This window comes from Neoarius graeffei, chromosome 24, assembly GCF_027579695.1.
Source record: "Neoarius graeffei isolate fNeoGra1 chromosome 24, fNeoGra1.pri, whole genome shotgun sequence".
NCBI classification, from domain to species: domain Eukaryota; kingdom Metazoa; phylum Chordata; class Actinopteri; order Siluriformes; family Ariidae; genus Neoarius; species Neoarius graeffei.
Genome location: NC_083592.1, coordinates 1,505,333 through 1,525,150, shown reverse-complemented (window position 1 = coordinate 1,525,150; position 19,818 = coordinate 1,505,333). Strand labels below are relative to the sequence as shown.

The 19,818-nt window shown below is 41.2% G+C and overlaps 1 protein-coding gene across 2 annotated transcripts; it reads left to right on the top strand.

The window, feature by feature from the left end:
- Positions 1 to 654: 654 nt before the first annotated feature.
- LOC132872705 (uncharacterized) lies at positions 655 to 5,545 on the top strand. Of its 2 annotated transcripts, XM_060907698.1 has the most exons (4): positions 655 to 1,236; positions 1,317 to 1,385; positions 3,143 to 3,218; positions 3,339 to 5,545. In XM_060907698.1, the coding sequence occupies exon 4, from the start codon at positions 4,130 to 4,132 to the stop codon at positions 5,141 to 5,143; it is 1,014 nt and encodes a 337-aa protein (XP_060763681.1). In that variant the 5' UTR covers positions 655 to 1,236; positions 1,317 to 1,385; positions 3,143 to 3,218; positions 3,339 to 4,129; the 3' UTR covers positions 5,144 to 5,545. The 2 variants fall into 2 exon arrangements, with proteins under 2 accessions (XP_060763681.1, XP_060763682.1); XM_060907699.1 differs by lacking the exons at positions 655 to 1,236; positions 1,317 to 1,385 and adding an exon at positions 1,500 to 1,780.
- The last annotated feature ends 14,273 nt before the right edge of the window (positions 5,546 to 19,818 follow it).

Here is a 19,818-nt window from a genome sequence, read left to right as displayed (position 1 = left end):
AATAAAGATACCTATGAAAAAAGGTGATTTTTTTTTCACACACAGTGTGATATCCGGACTTCATAATTCATCACACCTGCTCCTGCTTAGCAACTTCTAGAATGCTCACCTCTGTTGCGCACATAGAGAAACTGCCAGCTGATCTGAGCTGCGCTAATAGCGGCGCTGCGCACACACGGAGCTACACAGTTCACTGTCCCCGCCCACAATCACACTGTACCATTAGTAAAAAGGGAGGAGGGGTGAAATGACAATATCATAAATAATTCAAGAAAAATGTGATAGCAAATCATAACCATGTATAATTTGCATATTTTAACAGATGAAATGAAATTTTATTTCAAAAACTTACACAAGGCAATACTATTAAAATAATATTAATATCCCTCACAGGCCCCCCTGTCAGTGCCACGCCATTAGAATCGTCCTAACTTTCCCCCCTAGCGGCGCCCCTGGCCCCCTGTTTTATTTAAAGAACAGGGATCTATCAAAGTCTGATCTTCACAACACATGTTTGTGGAAGGGTATCATGGCACGAACAAAGGAGATTTCTGAGGCCCTCAGAAAGAGCGTTGTTGCTCCTCTCGGCCGCTCTCACCATGCGCTGCAGAGTCTTGCAGCAGGACGCGGTGCAGGCGCTAAAGTGACTCATAATTCTCATGACTGATTCACTTTTTTTTCTGTTATAAAACAAATTCTCAGGGGAGAGAGTGTGTGTGTGTGTGTGTGTGTGTGTGTGAGAGAGAGAGATATGACTCACAGGTTCACAGAAATTCAGTTGGCCGTGTGTTTATTTTCTGTGGTTTCTTGAAGTCTTTTGTTTAGAGCTGTGACTGTTTTCTCTGAACGCTGCTGTGACGCAACAGAAACCTGAGCGCGAATCATTTAATTTTTACCCTGCAAAGCACGAGTGGATCAGTGAGATCACATTTTCCTGAAACAAAATCACACCCTGTTTAATAAAAACAAATGAGCTGCGAGTCCTGAGGCGGCATGTGGTGATGAGACTCTGGTTAAATCGGGACACGATGAAGGATTACTGTGATTGATTCTGGTGTTCAGGCCACGGAGGAGGACAGCAGCGAGGACGAGGAGCTGGATGACGAGGCCATGATGAAGTTGGATAAAAACCTGGCCGTTCTGTTCGGAGAACAGAAGAAGAAACTGCAGGCCAAAAAGGATGAGAAGGAGCGACTGCGCAAAGAGAAAACACTCGTCCGGGACTTCAAGATTAAAGTAGGTTCCTAAAGTCTGACAGCATTTATTATTTCTGTTTAATACGTGATTAACTCTGTGTGTGTGTGTGTGTTTTTGAGGTTGTGTGTGTGAATCTTTTGGACACAGCAGTTGAGAATATCACGGGCGGAGTCAGAGAACACCAACAGGTAGTACACCTCTCTCTCTCTCTCTCTCTCTCTCTCTCACGCGCACGTCAGTGAGTGTTATTTTCTTACGTTTTTACTCGCTGTATTGGTTTGTGTATGGAAGCCTATTTGCGCCATGTTTGATTTTTTTTTTTATTCATCTTAATTGCGAGATAGTATCTCAGAATTCTGACTTACTATCTCGCAATTCTGACATAACTATCTCGCAATTCTGAGATACTAACTCCCAATTCTGACATATTATCTCACAATTGTGAGATACTATCTCGCAATTCTGAGATACCATCTGAGCGAACATGGTGGCAGCACGCTCCGTCTCCGTTTCGCTTCCCACGCGCACGCCTGCCACAGCAACAGTTGAGAAGCAGACGGGGTGCACGTTTGCCATTCATAACGTAAGTATTTACTCAGTACGACTATATTGTGAGGAGTGACAGAACCGTGATGTTATGTTATAACACTATGTTCCTCCCCTACAAGACACTCGGAGCTAGTCTCCTGCTGCACGGGTAGCTAGGCATAAAGTGTGTAGACTTAAAGGAATTTCTGTGGTCTAGGCTATGTATATTACCATTTTAGTCACAGTAGGCAATGAATCAAACTAATCCTGGGCGATGTGAAGTTGGCTAGGCTATTCAGATGTTGGCTATGCTTGTATTGACTCGGCTGTGTTGTTCTTGTTTGCTGAATGTCTTCGGGCTATGAGGTGATGTTAGCAGAGAATCACTGCATGGGCCAATATTGGTCAAATCGTTGGTTAGGCTATCCGTTTTATTCGTGATTCAAGAACTCGGTGAGGATTATATCTACTATCTATTTGCTTTAATGGTAATGCATTAAAACTGAGTGATTGTGCTCACAGTTAAAACAGTGGCATGCGCTAGCCATTGTGGTACAGCTAGCTAGCCCCCTCTCCATCCCTGTCAAATTGAGCTTCGAAAAAAGATTAATACCCAAAATAAGGGGGAAAATAAGTCGTCCCGTTCACCAAAACTGTGCGGGGGAGGATGGTGTAGCCTATTTTGTAGATGTGACTTGCTGTCATTTATCAGTTGAGTGCAATTTTGCCATTTCGTGGGTAGCCTAACTTGCAGTAATATTATTTTCATTCAGAGAGGAGTATGCACGCTCTAATGTTTGTTCATGCGAGCTCGCGAGTTGAAGGCTCGTAATACTATGTTGCATTCCATTTTTATACCAAACACAGTCAGCGAAAACACAAGAATTCAGCGACCAACTTTTTAGATATAAAAAATGAGGGATATTTTCGGGAAAATAACAGTAAGGGATGGCAGCAGGAAATAAGTTAAAATAAGGGAGTTTCTCTGGGAAAAGGGTGGGTTGGGAGGTATGTCCCTCTCTCATCCAAACCTTAAGTTAACAATTTCCGCCTTGGTCATTCAAGTCAGACAGCCCTTTGCCTAAGCACTGGCTGAGGGTTCGTCCTGCACGCATGTTACCATCTATTGGTAACTATTGGTATGACAGTGTGGCATATCTACTGTAGGTTCAGTACATAAGACCTTAATTGTTAGCAAAAAAGTACACATAACATACCTAAGCTGATCTATTGAGCGATTACAGTTTTTGATATTGACTGTGTTTGATATTGTATTTCATAATGTGTAAATCTGAGATGGTGTTGTATTCCTTAAATGTAGACTTCTGGTAAATCGAGGATAACCTTTATTTGAGTGTAAAAATTAAGACAATCAAATCAGTAATTCATCTTAAAATTCACATCTTCATCACCACAGGATGGATGACATATTCGACTTCCTCAGACAGAGAAATGTTCCAGAAGACATAATAGAGACCCTGGAGCGTGAGAAGGTTTGTAACCATTTCAACGATTCTTAAAATGTGTAATAAAAAAAACAATTTTGCTCATTTACATTATATTGAAGCTGTAACAATGTCTTCTGACCTTTACATAATTGGTCTTTGTTTTAGATTGATAGGACTGCAGTTCTAGAGATGACTGATGCACAGCTGAGTGCCTACTTACCATCTTATGGTGATCGTCTGGCGCTGACGGGATTTTGTAGGAGAAATGCAAACAGCACCGGGAAAGAATCACTTTTTCAACGCTTAAGCAACAAGTTGAAGAGAAAAAAAGATGAGGAAGAGAGGGGAGAGAGCGAGAGAAAACCACCAAAAAACACATGTAAAACAATGAGAGGTCGAGTTGGGTTGGATGAACTATGACGACACGTGGCATCTTCAAGCAAGTGAGAACAAAGCGTGGTGGGGGGGACAAGAAAAATTGATGTGTGTAAGGATGCTGTTAAGGAGGATTTGATCAAAATAGCCAGGGAGCTTTTCTTTCCTTCTGGAAGAAATGCTGAAGGAGGCATTGAAGATTTTAATTTTGATTTGATGGATTTCAAACAGACGGTTGTAAATGATGTTGCAACAGTTGGGAAGTTGTATGACGACACGGGACTCGCATTGCTCAGGTTTTACCTCAGTACACAGAAAAAACGGACAGTGAATCCCATCAGAGTGAAGACCAGGAGAGAATTGAACATCAGTCAACTCCCTCTTTAGGATCTGCTGCAATTCCTCACACAAGTCAAGGAGAATCTATAAGCCTAGTTGTTGAGGATGCTGCTTTCGAGGATATTTCCTACACTGATTCAGGTCTTGATGTTGAGAATGACACAGATGACAGCAACATTGTGTATGTGTCTATAGGAACCATCTCTGGTGATGTAGGACAAGATCTGGATGATACATTGCCAATGTTTCCACAAGACATGCCAACGGAGAATAATCCTAGAATATTGATCATCCACAGAGGGCAGGTTCTTCGACAGCTCATTGGGCATTTTTATAATGACCAAATCATGAATGCTGACGTACAAATCCAGCTTGTACTGCCAGATGGAACCTATGAGAAAGGGCTTGACTCAGGCGGAGTTGTCAGAGATTGTCTCTCTGAGTTCTGGGGTGAGTTTTTGGAGCAGTGCACAACTGGAAATGACCTCAAAGTGCCTTTTCTTCGCCATGACTTTGGCCAAATGGAATGGGAGAGTGTTGGCCGTATCCTTGCTTTTGGATGGGAAAGAGAGCAGTATCTCCCAGTGAAGATTGCTCCTACCATAATAGAGCAAGCTGCCTTTGGATTTACGAGGAGCAGTGTTCTGGAAAACTTTCTTAAATACCTGCCTCCCTCTGATCGGTCATTAATTGACTCTTGGCGTTCAAATGTGATTGAGGATGTAGAGGAGTTAATTGAAGTCCTTGGTACCTATGATTGCAGGAAGCTACCCACAGCTGAGAACGCAAATGCCATTTTCCAGGAACTGGTGCACAAAACTCTTATTCAAGAACCTGCCTATGTGATTGAACAGTGGGTGAAGCCTCTCTGCAGAGTTAAGGACAGCCTTGAAGACCTCGCTGCTGTTTATGAAGCACTTCAACCAACTGCAAAAAAAGTGCTGAAGTCGTTGCACTTTCCAGACACACTTGATTTCTCACAGAAAAACATCCATAAGCACCTGACATCCTATGTAAAGAATGCTGGTACACTCCATCTGTGTAACTTTCTCCGATTCTGCACCGGCTCTGATTTATTTCTGGGGAAGACAATTACCATTACCTTCAACCAGCTCCAAGGCCTGCAGCGACGTCCTGTAGCACACACATGTGGCTGTGTGCTTGAGTTGTCTGTTCATTATGACAACTACCCCGACTTCAGTTCAGAAATCAACAAAGTTCTGAAATCCAATGTGTGGGTTATGGACATGGTGTGATACTGAAGCACTGTGTTCCTGCAAAATTTCAGAGGTTTACACTGTGGTGTACTTATTGTTATATCCAATCCATTTCTGGGCTGTGGCAATATTTGTTTCTTACATGACAGTCCACATACATTAATAGTCTATTTGATACAGATGCAGGGTGAATAAGTGAGTTTATCATCAATCTGTGTGCTGTTACTAGTTCCCATTATCTTCATGGCATACAGTATGCTGAGAGGAATTGCTGTAAGTTCTCCTGTTTTTACAGTTCAATGAGTTTCCATGCATTAATAGGGCCTGTTATTTAACACAATGATACAGGTTTTGTACGAATCACATTATCTGCTTTTTTCACTTTATGTTCCATTTGTGGTATTATCACAAGTTGAGTACTGTCAGTTGACAGTACTTGCTATAGGGTCTTGTAAATGATTTTATAATAGATGCCGTGAACTTATTAAAGATGAAGTTATTCTTATCTCTGTTCAAATTTGTCTTCAATTTCTCTTATACATTATTTGTAAATGTAACAGGTAGAACTCTACCTGTGCAGCAGGATAACAATATCACTATCTCCAGATACAATACAAAATCTCTTTGTGATTTCCCAGGACGACTCAACCTAACACCCCAACTATATTGTAAAAGGTGCTGAAGGGCTTCAGGGTTAACTAAGGTCATAGGCTTACCTGACGGATGCGGCCTAGCGTTCACCTACATGTAATGACACCTAGTAGTTCCCCTCCCCACTTAAGTACAACAAGTGGTAAGGATAACTTGCCCCCTGCTCTGGATAAATAACAACACAACAACCTGACTGAATTAGAATAAATGTAACATTGAATAAATCAAACACATTAGCATGGAACTGCATGCCACGTTGAATAGCAATGAGTGTGAATTTCAAATGTCATACAACAGGTAGTTGAATCCTAAACCTATTCTCACCTATCAGGGAACAAATTCCAAACAAAGTTTCTAATCAACCCAGTTGTAAGAAGTTGGGACCCTTGGTAATTTGTGAATAAAAACAGTTGTAAAAACAACACAAAGACGAACAATTCAAATTGAATTATATTGACTGCCAACATGAATGTACAGATAAAAGACCATCGCAGAGAGGCACTCAGAATTAAAGATGTGGAGGTATTACAGTAAGTACTTACTTTATTCTATAAAATAATAATGAATTGTCAAGATTGCATGTATAAGACCAGTTTCGATAATCATGAAATGTCCATTGTTACCCTACCATCTATTAACATACTCTGACACTCCAACAATGAAAGCTGGTAAAAACATTACAAATTCTTCATATGCACATGATGCAGAGGTTTAACAGTCTTATACTGTATGTCAGAGCACATTTAAAATGAACCCAGAAGACATGGGAAACTGTCATCTGATTACAGAAGTGATTTTTTTTTTCCATTCTTTTTTTTAAAAATCATGGATTCTTGTTCTCTTGGTGCTACAGAGAACATAAATCATACAACTTGTTTAAATGGTCATTTCAAAAGTCAGCATCTATGGTGGTATGGGGGTGCAGCATTGTCTTGGTTGTGGTCAGTTCACCCGTCTGGTGAGTTAATGCTAAATAATACAGTAAACGCATTCCTGGCTGTGTGTTTTACTTTATTACACACTTTTTGAATCAGAAATAAATATTCACAAATGGGCATTCACCACTATTGTAGCTCTGAAAATATGTCAGCTGTATTAACAGAAAAATGACCATCAGAGACTGGGTAACACATTATACTTGGCTGACACTTTTATCCAAAGCAACTTAAAGTTATTTAGGTACAGGCTATTGGTAACAATCCCTAGAGCAATATGGGGTTAGGTGCCATGCTCAAGGGCACTTCAGCCATGGTGCTGTAGGGAGAGGTAACTGTGGGATTCAAACTCACAACCCTCTGATCCAGAAACAAACTCTGCCAGTGGAAAGCTTCACTATTAAAACAAAACACACAAACAGAAATAAGAAAACATACATGACCTCCAACATAGCCTGATAATGTGCACTGTTCTGCCAGTGGAACACTTCACTATTGGTTGGAAAAAACTTCACTACCATAGTAATACACTACTACGGCATGACACAGTGTCCTTAGTAATACATTACAACTTCATCATTGCCATTCTGGTAAGAACAAACTTATAACAGGGGTCATGTCTTAATGCATCAACCATTAGGCCACAGCTGCCTCTACCACAATGTACCAATCACAGCTATATCACATCCCAGATAGCAGAGGGACGTTGAAACGGCGCCGATTCTTGGTCAGAATGGTCGGTTTCCGTCGTAAGTCAGAAAATCAACGCTGAAACGGCGCCGTGAACCGTCGATTTCTCCGCCATCGGAGAAGGTCGATTTATCACTGTTGAATCACCGTGGGTAAAGGTTGATCTGTCGACCGTCAGAGAAGGTCGAATATACGATGTTGAACCATCGTCACTTTTGCCGGCCAGTTTTCAACATTGGTAGGATGAGCAACTTCTGGCCCGTAGCCAGGGGGGATCGGAGGGTTCGTTCGATCCCCCCCCCCCCCCCCCCGCGACACCGCGCCCCGGACACACACGCCCCTCAAGATTTATTCATTTGTTCATGTCCGATGAATATACATTGATTCACATTTAAATTTACAACATCAAATCCAGACTAATCACAAAAGAAAAGTAGACTAAGTGAGGACCCTGTAGAACAGGATAAAGCGGCTAGAGATAATGAGATGAGATGAGAAGTGAGGACGAGTTAGAAAAACGGGTTCATTTCTCCTATGTTTATGTTTACACGTTTTGTTCAGACTGCTTTACACCCCAATCCAGTGGGTGGCGGTAATGCCCCCATTAGACCCCTTTCACTGACGTCACCCGAAACCGGAAGTAAACAAACCCTGCGCCACATTGGAAGACCAACAAACTCGTGATTAGGGGGAAATAACGGCAGCGAAGGGAGGCAGGGAAGGGGTACTATGGATCCTATGGTGGCCTTAGAAGATTCAATAAGGAAAGCTCAGGTTAACAAGGAAACAGTGCTGGCAGTGTTTTTTGACGTAGAAAAAGCATATGATATGGTCTGGAGAGAGGGACTTCTAATTAAACTGAGACAGATGGGTAGAATGTTTCAGTGGGTTAGAGACTTCCTAACAGGTAGAAGAATCATGGTCAAAATTAATGAAGAGCTCAGCAGTGAACATACAGTGGAAAATGGCACACCTCAAGGAAGCATCATCAGTCCGATATTGTTCCTGATCATGATTAATGATGTTTTTAAGGAAGTGCAGGGATCAATGTTGCTTTGTTTGCAGATGATGGTGCTATGTGGAAAAGGGGGAGAAATGTTGATTTCATTGTCCACAAAATGCAGCAGTCAATTGATAAGGTCCAAAACTGGGCTCTTCAGTGGGGATTTAGAATTTCTATAGATAAAACTAAAACTGTGTTTTTTTTACCAGAAGAAATATTCCTATGGAGTTGAAGTTGAACTTATTTGGATGTGAGTTAGAAAGAGTTGAGTGTTTTAAATACTTGGGCCTATGGTTTGATAAGAGGTTAACCTGGTCTGCACATATACAGAGCATGCTTGACAAGTGTAAAAAGGTACTAAATGTAATGCGCTGCCTGCGTGGAGTGGATTGGGGAGCCAAAAGGTCAGCTTTGAGGACTATATATGTCAGCCTTATAAGATCCGTATTTGACTACGGGTGTGTGGCATACAGATCTGCATCTAAGACGCTGTTGAGGAAACTAGATGTCATCCAGCATAAGGCATTAAGATTATGTTGTGGGGCCATGAAATCTACTCCTGTTAATGCTATACAGGTAGAGATGGGGGAAATGCCACTATATATAAGGAGGGATCAGCTGGCCCTGGTCTATTGGGCTAACCTCAGAGGGCAAAGAAATGATCATATTAGTAAGTCTACGTTAATCCATTGCCAGGAGAGAGATAAACCAGGTAAAAGCTTTGGGTGGGTGGTTCCACAAAAAGTAGAGGCGTTGGGCTTGCAGGCGCTTGCTCTGTGCCCAGCTGTTTCACATCCAGTTGTGCCGCCATGGTTGTTAAAGAAGCCAGTAATAGATTTAGTACTTCTGGAGTTGAAGAAGAGCGAAGACTTCAGCAAAGATATGGTCGAGTGCCATATTAGTGCACAGTACAAGGACAAACTTAGGGTTTATACTGATGCATCAAAGTCTGCAGGCGGTAAAGTTGGCATTGCATTTGTAGTTCCAGAGCTCAAAATTTGCAAAACAGAAAGGTTAACCAATGATCTTGCAGTATACACAGCAGAACTAGTAGCCATCCTCACTGCATTATCCTGGATAGAGGGATATAGTCCTAAGGGTGGAGTGCTTATTACTTCAGATTCTGCTTCTGCGCTGATGAGTATTCAGAATACTATGTCAGAGTCCAGACAAGACTTAGTGTTGGAAATTGCGCAAATGGTTAGTGGAATTATAAACTCAGGTACAGATGTAACTTTCTTATGGATCCCAGCACATATTGGGATAAGAGGGAATGAGTTGGCAGACATGAACGCCAAAAAAGCATGTGTGACCCCTGAGGTCACCTTAGAAATTGCCTATAGTAAGACTGAGGTAAAGTCACTAGTTAAGTCAAAGTCCAGAGAGTTATGGCAGAGTGAGTGGAATGGTGCAGCTACTGGGAGGAAATATTATGCAATTCAAAGGGTGGTAGGTCATGCAAGGCCAACAGCAAGATCCACCAAAGAGGAGAATATTATATCTAGAATGAGGTTTGGGCATTCTGGTCTGAACAGTACTCTATTTCTCTTTAAAAAGCATGAGGATGGAAAGTGTGGTGTATGTGGTTCTATTGAGACTGTGGAGCATGCAATTGAACATTGTGTCAAGTTTGACCAGGAGAGGCAGCACCTCATCCTTGGATTACAGTCAAAGTGTGCCTTTTAATGTAAAAGCAATTTTGCAGAGGAACTCAAGCAAGACGTGCTTTAAGCATCTATTTCACTTTATGGAAGTCACTGGACTGATTAGAAGAATATAATAGCTTCTCTCTTTCATTTCTTTCACTTTCTTTACTTTTTTTATTTATTTATTATAATATATATTTTTTTATTTAATTATTATTTTGTTTATAGTAGAGGTAGTTTGCACCCAGACTCACACTCCATTTCGGTAGGTGGCGGTAATGCTTCCAAAAAGTTGTTTGCCAACCGCCAATTAAAAGAAGAAGAAGAAGGGAAACAGAGTCTTGACACTCCACCGCGAAGTGCAAACACTCTTTCGGTTGTCAAGGGTCGTTCAGTCACCAGTGGTAGGCGAGTACAAAAAATGAGTAGGGGGCAAACGTGGGCCAAGGAAGAAATGCGTACCCTTGTGGATATATGGGCAGATGTCCACATATCTGAGCTGTTGGAGAGAACACACAAAAATGCCGACGTGTTTGCTGTGTTCAGTGAGAGAATGGAGAAGGGGTTCACGCGCTCCCCAGAACAATGTCGGCTAAAATTGAAGAAACTCCGTCAGACCTACATTAAAATCGGGGACATTCTTTCGAAAAGTGGCGGTACTAGCGATGCAAAGAAGAAATTCATTTATTACGATGACCTGGATAATATTCTGGGGTCAAAACCCCTTGCCTCGCCCGTGGACATTGTTGAGGGGACCTACGACACAGGTGGTGCTAGCAGCAGTGATGCTAACCACGGGAGTCCGCTATCACCTGAAAACAGCAGCATCGCCTCACCCCACATTGAGGATGATGATGTAAATGGTGAGTAGCCTAAATATTAGCAGACTGTTGGCCTTTATGTAAAACTGACTCCTGATTGACCATTTATGTAAGTTAGCGTATGTAACATTTTTAGTAGTTTACTTCCAGAATTCATGCTGCCCATTCACAAATGTTATCCTTTTCATGAGTATTTTCCACCACCATCAATTTCTAAGTATTCATTATGACACTATGGAGTGGTGGCTAAAATGCAATACTGTAGAAGTGCTTAAAGAGCAACTGTGCAAAAGTGACCAGTATTGCTATCACTGTTATTTGGTTTGCCCGTGTACCTTCCTGATGACTCAAATGTGTTAACATATAGCCTACCATTGTGCAACATGTCTCATGATCTGACTTTAACATCACTTATTGCTTTACTTCCCTTGACAGAAGAGCAGGGGATGCCACCCACTGAAGCCACTTCACAAATGCCGAGCATTCCTGGGGCTAAAGCCAGGCAGCATCTGGGAAGAAAGCGCAAGTCTTCAGAGTGATGATGGGGTGCAGGCTTTCTTGGAAAGACAACATCGGCAGCTCCAGGAACTGATCAATTCTGAGCAAGATCGTCAACAACAAGAAAACTCTTACCTAGAGAGTTACCTGAGGGCACAGCGGGAGGCAGAAGAGAGACAGTTCGAGATGATGCAAGCCCAAATGAAGGAAACCAATAACATGTTCCGTCTGTTGCTCAGTGCCATGTCTAATACTTCTGCTCAACCACAGCACCCACATGCTCAACCACAGCACCCACATGAAAATTACTGGGTGCCTAACCCCCCAGCTCCAGCGCAGTCAAACACTGCTCCTACCTGGCTCATGCCTCCGTCATCCACACAGCTGCAGCCTATGCAGGTACTACCTACAACTGGAGCAAATGAAATTTCTGAAATCCTTCATCAGGTTAATGGCAGTAGCCATTTGTATGAGTTGTAATGCAGATATCCTTCTTGATTGATTATTGTTGATTAGTTGTGGAAGTTGATTATTAGTTTACTTTAATTCTACTTTATAGAAATGTTGTCTGTACATGTAAAAACTGCAATTGCAAACTGAAATTCTATATTCTTTATAATTTTATTTTCCATTGACTTCAACAAGGCTTATTTCTGACTTTAATTCAATTAGAAATAAATAAATGTAACATGTATTTGTTTCTCATTTCATATCATATTGAAATTACAACCTTGAAAAGTATGTACAAAGAGCATTCCGTATGTCCTGAGCCCTCCGATTTCCTGCCTGCATGCCATTCTGTCCATCATTCTCATTCTCTCCACCTTCGTCCTCCTCATAGTCCTCCTCCTCATTGTACTCCTCATTCTGCTCTTCACACAAATTGTGTAAAACACAACATGCTGCTGTCACCTGACTAACCAGAGATATGTGGTGGTCTTGTGGCTTAAGAAGACATCTCCAGCGACCCTTGAGCCGTCCAAAGGCCCTCTCAACGACCATCCTTGCCTGGCTCTGGCGGTGATTGAAGCTGACCTGGTCAGGAGTCAGTCCTCTGTTGTCTGGGAAAGGCTTCATAAGCCAGGGGAGCAAGGGGTAGGCTGCATCCCCTAAAATGACAAGCGGCACGTTCACATCTTCAAAAATTTCTGTCCATGGGGGTAACAGGTCATTTCTCTGCATGCGGTCAATAAGGGAAGAAAGGGCAAAAACCCGAGCATCATGTACTCGTCCTGGCTGTCCAATATTAACGTCCCAGAATTTCATTTTATGGTCAACTACAGCCTGTAGAATAATTGAGTACTGTCCTTTCCTGTTATAGTAGTCTGCCGGTGAATCTGCTGGTGCCCTGATTGGTATATGGGAGCCATCGATAGTGCCAACTACCTGGGGAATCTCCATTTGTCTCGGAAGGCTTGAATGATTGTTTTGAAATAGGCCAGACTGGGTGTTGTTAGATACTTTGGTTTCAGGATGGTGTTGATGGCAGTAATGACCTCCTGTGTGATGAGGCAACAGGTGGAAATGCCAATACCAAAGAGGTTAGAGATTGATCTGTATTCCAGGTTCGTTGCTAACCTCCACAGACAGACTGCAACTCGCATCTCCACAGAGAGAGGCCTTCTATATCGGGTGTGCTGGCGGGTCAAGAGGGGTCGCAGCATATCACACACACACTCAAATGTTCCTCTTCTCATTCGGAAATTTAACAAAAAGTCTCTGTCGGTCCAATTATTCATGACTAGATGCCACCAATCTTGTGACCGTTGATTGACCCAGATTCTCCTAAAAACAGAACAGATGCCATGATGTCATTATTACAAATAAAAGCAATAGTAGAGTATGTAGGTTCAATCAGTGTTGGGCACGTTACTTTCAAAAAGTAATTAGTTATAGTTACTAGTTACTTTTCCCAAAAAGTAACTGAGTTAGTAACGGAGTTACTTTGTCATGAAAGTAACTAATTACCAGGGAAAGTAATTATTCCGTTACATTTTGTTCCCCCTCAAAAAAAAATCAAATTCAATTAGTGTAATCATAATAAAAGTGAATGTTAAATGTGTTTAATGACTGAAATGGACACTTAACAGAACCAATTAGTAACGTTATCTACACTATATTAATATTTTTGTGGAACAATGTGAGATAAGACATCTATCAAATGTAATATATTTTTGTAGTTATTAAAATTATGTTACTAATTACTGGCCACTGACGAGGACAAACGCTTTGTTCCTCGACATAATGTGCATTGCATGTAAACACTCTTGCCTTTTATTTCAAGTAATGAAAAGTGCTGTCTGTATTTCCAGTGTGAAAGCGCAGTGCTGGGCTGACCGCTCGCCATCGCTGTGTCTTCCGATTGAAAGAGCGCGCAGTAGTGCAGTAGGCGTGGCCTACCTACGTATGTTGTCCAAATCTACTCTGATTGGCTTACTGTGCCGTTGTCTCGTGTCTCCCCGCCCCACACTAAAGCAGAGTAAAGAAAGGCTGAACGAGCAGCGTGCCAGATGAGAACAGCTTTAATAAAGTAACGCATAGTATTTTATTGTAAGTAACGGGAACGGCGTTATAACGATGTAAAAAGTAATTAGTTAGATTACTCGTTACTAAAAAAAGTAACGCCGTTAGTAACGCCGTTATTTCTAACGCCGTTATTCCCATCACTGGGTTCAATACTCCAAAGTACAGACAATGGCATTAAAAATAGACATTAGTTATTTCCTGGCAGACTGTACAATGTGAAAACAGTTTAGGAATGGCATAGATATACATGTTATGTGATTTAGGCTTAATGTTAAAGGTCCCATGGTATGAAATTTTCACTTTCTGAAGTTTTTTAACGTTAAAATGAGTTCCTCTGACCTTCTTAAGTCACCCCAGTGGCTAGAAATTTCATAATGTGTAAACCAAACTATGCCCAACATTTGAGAATGGCGCGTCAAAACGGCGCGTTGATAAGCTCTTCCCTTTACTACGTCAGCAAGGGAGATGATCCCCACGCCCCCCCTCTGGATTCCCACCCACTGTATGGATTGCCCGTCCTACCAAGCCTACTGCGCATGCGCGAAATCCAGGCGGATAGGAAAATTCAACAGTAGTTTTGTCCTAGCGATCAGCTGGGCTGATAGAAAATCGGTGAGTATTTCACGCATGTGCCAATTTTTATGTTTTGTGCTTATTGGTCGAGTCTTTGGCCGAGTCAAATAATTTGTAATGACTTGTTTTGTATAATAAAACGGTCTGTATGAGAACTTGCTAATTGTAATGACGTTATGTGTTCTGCGCATGCGCAGTAGGCTTTGCGCGTGCGCAGTAGGCTTGGTAGGACAAATCGAAGAGGTAGGATAACTTTACACCACCTACAGTTGAACTCAAAATTATTAGCCCCCCTTAAATTTTGGAACATTTTCCCAAATATCCTCCAAATGTTTAAAGCATTGATAAAAATTGATATACACAATCACCAGTACTATTCAGATGTTTGTGGTGCATTTTGGAATATGAAATTAGTTTTAGACTGTCTTTATATGAAATATGGTAAAAATGAGTTGGTCAAAAATATTAGCCCCCATGTGGATTCTTGCTTTTAAAACACAGTTAATTAACCAATCAGCTTTTAAACAACACCTGTGCAATCAATTGGCTTCCTAGCAACACCTGTAGTCAATTGGCTCCATTCAACAGTTTAAAAGGACTCCAAGGAACAGGGCATTTGAATGAATGAGGAGGATTACTATTTGTCACAATGCCGAAGACTAAAGAAATAAGTCTTGAACTCCGACAAAAGATTGTGGAGGCTCATGACAAGGGCCAAGGCTACACTGCCATTTCGAAGAGGTTTACAGTCTCCAGAACTGCAGTTCGGTGCATCATTGCCAAGTACAAGGAGACAAATTCGGTCAAGAACAAACCTGGTCGTGGACGCAAGTGTAAGATCTCAAGAACTCTGGAAAGAAAAATTGTCAGAGATGTCCGTAAAGAGCCCCGTACATCTGCAAAGGAAATTGTTGCTGACCTGGCCTCTTCTGGAGTTTGTGTGTCAAGGCACACTGTTGTGAGGGCTCTTTATCGGAATGGGCTTCGGGGCTATCGTCCCAGAAGAACCCCCTTACTAAAACATCGTCACATCAAAGCCCGACTAAAGTTTGCCCGTGAGTACTTGAAGAAGAAAGATGAGTTTTGGAAGTCTGTGCTTTGGTCAGATGAGACGAAATTGGAGCTGTTTGGGCATATGGACATTGCCTATGTATGGCGAAGAAAGGGAGAGGCCTTCAACCCTGTGAACACAGTTCCCACAGTTAAACATGGTGGTGGCAGCATCATGCTGTGGGGCTGTTTTGCAGCCTCAGGTACAGGCAGTCTGGTTCGGGTGCATGGCACCATGAAAAAGGAAGATTACCTAAAAATACTGAAGGAAAACATGCAGAAGTCTGCTCTCACTTTGCGCTTAGGTCGTCGTTGGGTCTTCCAGCAAGATAACGACCCAAAGCATACATCTAAAATAGTCCAGCAATACTTCAAGGATACCAAGACCAACGTCATACAGTGGCCTGCACAGAGCCCAGATCTCAATCCAATAGAAAACCTGTGGCAAGTGCTGAAAAAGAACGTCCATGCACGAAAACCATCCAATTTGGGCCAGTTGGAACAGTTTGCAATGGAGGAATGGGCCAAAATTCCTCAGGAGACCTGTGCCAACCTAGTGAAAAACTATTCCAAGAGGTTGTTGTCAGTTGTGGGTCAAAAAGGGTACACAATTGACTACTAATGGTCAGGGGGCTAATGGTCGGGGGGGGGGGGGGGGGGTGTCAGATTGTGTTGAAGGATGTAAAAAGCTCTTATAAATTCACTGACTAGATTAATTTCCCCTTTGATATGTTCTTAACAATCTATTTAAAGAAAACATACACACATTTGAATCATTATAATGGATTTAGATTGTTAAAACCGCATTTTATTTAAAAAAGTGTCCCACTTTACCTGAATTTACCCTATCCATTGCAACAGATTGGTGGTTGTAGCCGATAGAAAACCGTTAAGCTGTTTATATCTAATGTATTTAGTATTCACACATTTTTTGTAGGATATTAATCACCGTTTCCTCAACTTCAACAATCTCCGATGTCTGTTCACTTAATATCAGGATATTCTATTAACGTGAAGCCAACTATGAATAATAACCCCGCCGCTATCCTTTATCATAGCTACATGTATGACAATTTTTTTTATTAAAGAAAAATCAACTGGCAGTACATTACACAGTAGCAAAAAAGATCAATGTCAATGTCATTACTAGTAATTACAAATAAGCACATTAATAAAATTGTAATTGCTATTGCTATCAGGGGGTTACAGATTTACAGGCAAGTTAAAAATATATACAGAGTTCAGTGCAAGCACTGATAGTCCTATCAGCTTTCAAATTGGGGGCACACAGTATAGAATGCACATATTGGCTCATTTCATTCTGAAAGGCACAGAATGATGGCTTGCTGCCCAGGAATTTACCTCTGTGTATGTGATATTTAGCCATTAAAATGATAAGGTTAATGATTGTGTGTGTGTGTGTGTGCTGCTGTGTATGACAAAAAAATGCGAGCCAGCGCTGCCAGCGCATTACACTGAGTGCAGCGTATCACCACTCCAAGATGGCGGCCCCGCGTCTCGTCAGCGCTTTTAGAATTTACATTGGATGCTCCGTCTACGTAATAGGATGTCTATGGTGTGGGCAATGTCTTTGATTTTCACCAGTGCGAGCTCAACTATTGTGACAAGCACTTGTTTGTTCTCAATAAATAAGCTGCCAACATGGCTAAAGAAGAACACCTTCTCCATCTCTCTGTTCTTCTGAATGCACCGTGATGACTCCACACGCTGTGGTAAACCTCAACAAAGGCCAGTAGCATATCACTTTTTGTTTATGTTCCATTTGAGCTTCAGTTTGGGTGTGGGTTTGATTCAGTGCTTGTGTAACAATAACGTGGAGAAATATTTCATTATTAGAAGTCTGGTTAGAGTTTTCTTCGCTTTTTGAAAGAAAAACACAAACTACTTCAACCCCAGCGACCTAGCCTAGCCTACGAGGAATGTCAGATGGGGGTTTTCCAGTCAGAAGATGGCGTGCCAACTCTTTCTTAGCTAGTTGCCTAGATAAGTTAAGTGTGTGACCCGCAGTGTTAATGCAAGACTGCTGTATGGATAAGGCGAATATCCCGACACATACCTCCTCCGTCTTGCGTGAAGAGCCAGAACTGTCACAACATGATGTGCACTCATCAGCGCTATCCTCCGTAGCCGCCTTGCCCTTTGTCGTCGTCGTTGATAAATCACTTGTGCGACAGCATAGTAATCGCACAATTGTGAACACAGTAAAAACTGGAAAAAACATATAGTTTGATGACATTGAAAAGAATAACAGCACAGAAAGCCTCCATTACTACTGTTGAACTTAACGCTTTGTGCGCGTGTTGTCTCTGACCAATAGCTGAACGACCTCAGGGCGCGTGGCTTTGTTGACAGATTTTGGTCCGCTTACTAAAATGTACAGTGTGAAAGCAAACCGCACCAAAATGAAAAAAAAAAAAAAAAAAAAAAAAAAACATTTGGTTCGGACCAAAGCAAGTGAACTATCGAACAATCCTGGTCTGAATACACCCTACACCGCAGGGTTTCCGGTGGAATCAGGAGGGGGATGATCAGCACTGACTTCTTCAAACCCTGAACTCCTGAGGGACGTTATTTACACACACATGCTTATTTTTGTAAAAGAATAATAATAATAAAATTATTTTTATTATTATTATTATTATTATTATTATTATTATTATGTCATTAAAAAGACTTTTTACTGTAGTGTCAGAAATGTCATTAAATCTTTTATTGTACAGATGAATGTGTGTGAAGTCACATGCTGAACTCAGGCTTGAGGATAACTTCCTGCACTTTGCAAGAATACACACGGCTTCACTGTAGGCCGAAGTAACACAGCTCTAATTACACACACACACATATATACACACATTTTTATATATAATATGGGTCTGTCTCAGAAACTGGGTACTGTGGGGGTTCCCCACTAAATATACTCAGTCAATAAACTATATGGTTTTGAATGGTGATGTTGGTTTTAATGTGAAATAAAATGATGAAAGAAATACAGATAAAACTAAATCTTTGATGTGAATACTGTATTCAGAATTTGCCAAAAATTCTGCAAATTTGTGGGAAAATGGCGGCTTGATCTGGGACATGATAAATGGCTGACTACATCGCATTCCCTTAAAAAGGTTGAAAAGTCTACAGTTATCACTAATTGTATTTTAAGTTGTAACTTTATACACCTAAGGATTGGTGCGCTCACAGAATAATCATAACCGTAATAAAACATCATACACAATATTTCATCACCGTTGTAACTCCATTTTCCGCAAAACCAATACGATCGTGTGTTTTGATCTAAACAGAAAGCCTCAGGGTCAAGGTCACGACCTCACCAAAAGTAGTAACTTAAAATCACTACGCCGTATAAACATTTACTTATAAATCTGCAGTTTTGTTTTTTTAAAGCGAAAGCTGAAAGTTAGGTATAGAATATGTTTCTTACAGAATATGTTACGATGGTAGCTGGTCTTGTATGAATTTCTGAGCTATAAAATGAGTTGTGGTCTATTTTTTACCGTAGTGTGTTATTTGTGTGCGGGGAAGGACACACATTAACAATTTGCATGTGTAGAATGGAATTTTCCACTCCAACAGTTAGAAGTTGATTGTGCTTCCATTTGCGGTCTCTCTGTTACGCGGGTGATCTGTTCGGACATTATCACTGAAAAGGGGAGTTTCGACAGTTTTATTTTGTTTTAGTCTTGCAGTATAAGGCAATAGAATGTTTGTTTCTTTTTCATCTTACTTTCATATTTCGTAGTGTTTGCGTATTTTTGGCCAATATTTTGCAGCCATGGTCAATTTAGATCGAACTTTTGATAGAATCTACGGCCAGTCATTTTGCCCCGCCCCCGCCTCGCGCTCCAGCCGGTGCAGTAGTGATGTCCCGTTGCTCGCGCGCCGCAGCAGAGACCTGCGCGACCTTCAGCCGGTACAGTCGCTGTTCTTTTACCACCGCCGTTATTCTCATCTTTCCGGTGTGTTCTTGATTTTTCCATTGTGTCCTATTTCGCCAAATCAAATACCCAAACTGTATCATATTATTCATATTTAAGTGAATAATCAATTCAGTCATCATAATTTGGTGTTTTTAACCCAAGCAATCAAAAAGAGGAAATTTATTCAATATTTTCACTCCTCTGTGAAGGAGGGGCTTTAATTCTTCATGATGGAGTTATTTTATATGGAAATCAATTTTACAAAAGCATTTGAACTGTAATCAAAAAAATGTTCCACAGTGGAGGCCAGATAAAGCAAGATACTATCTTTATTCTTATTAAACACAACAAAAGAAACATTGAGTGTT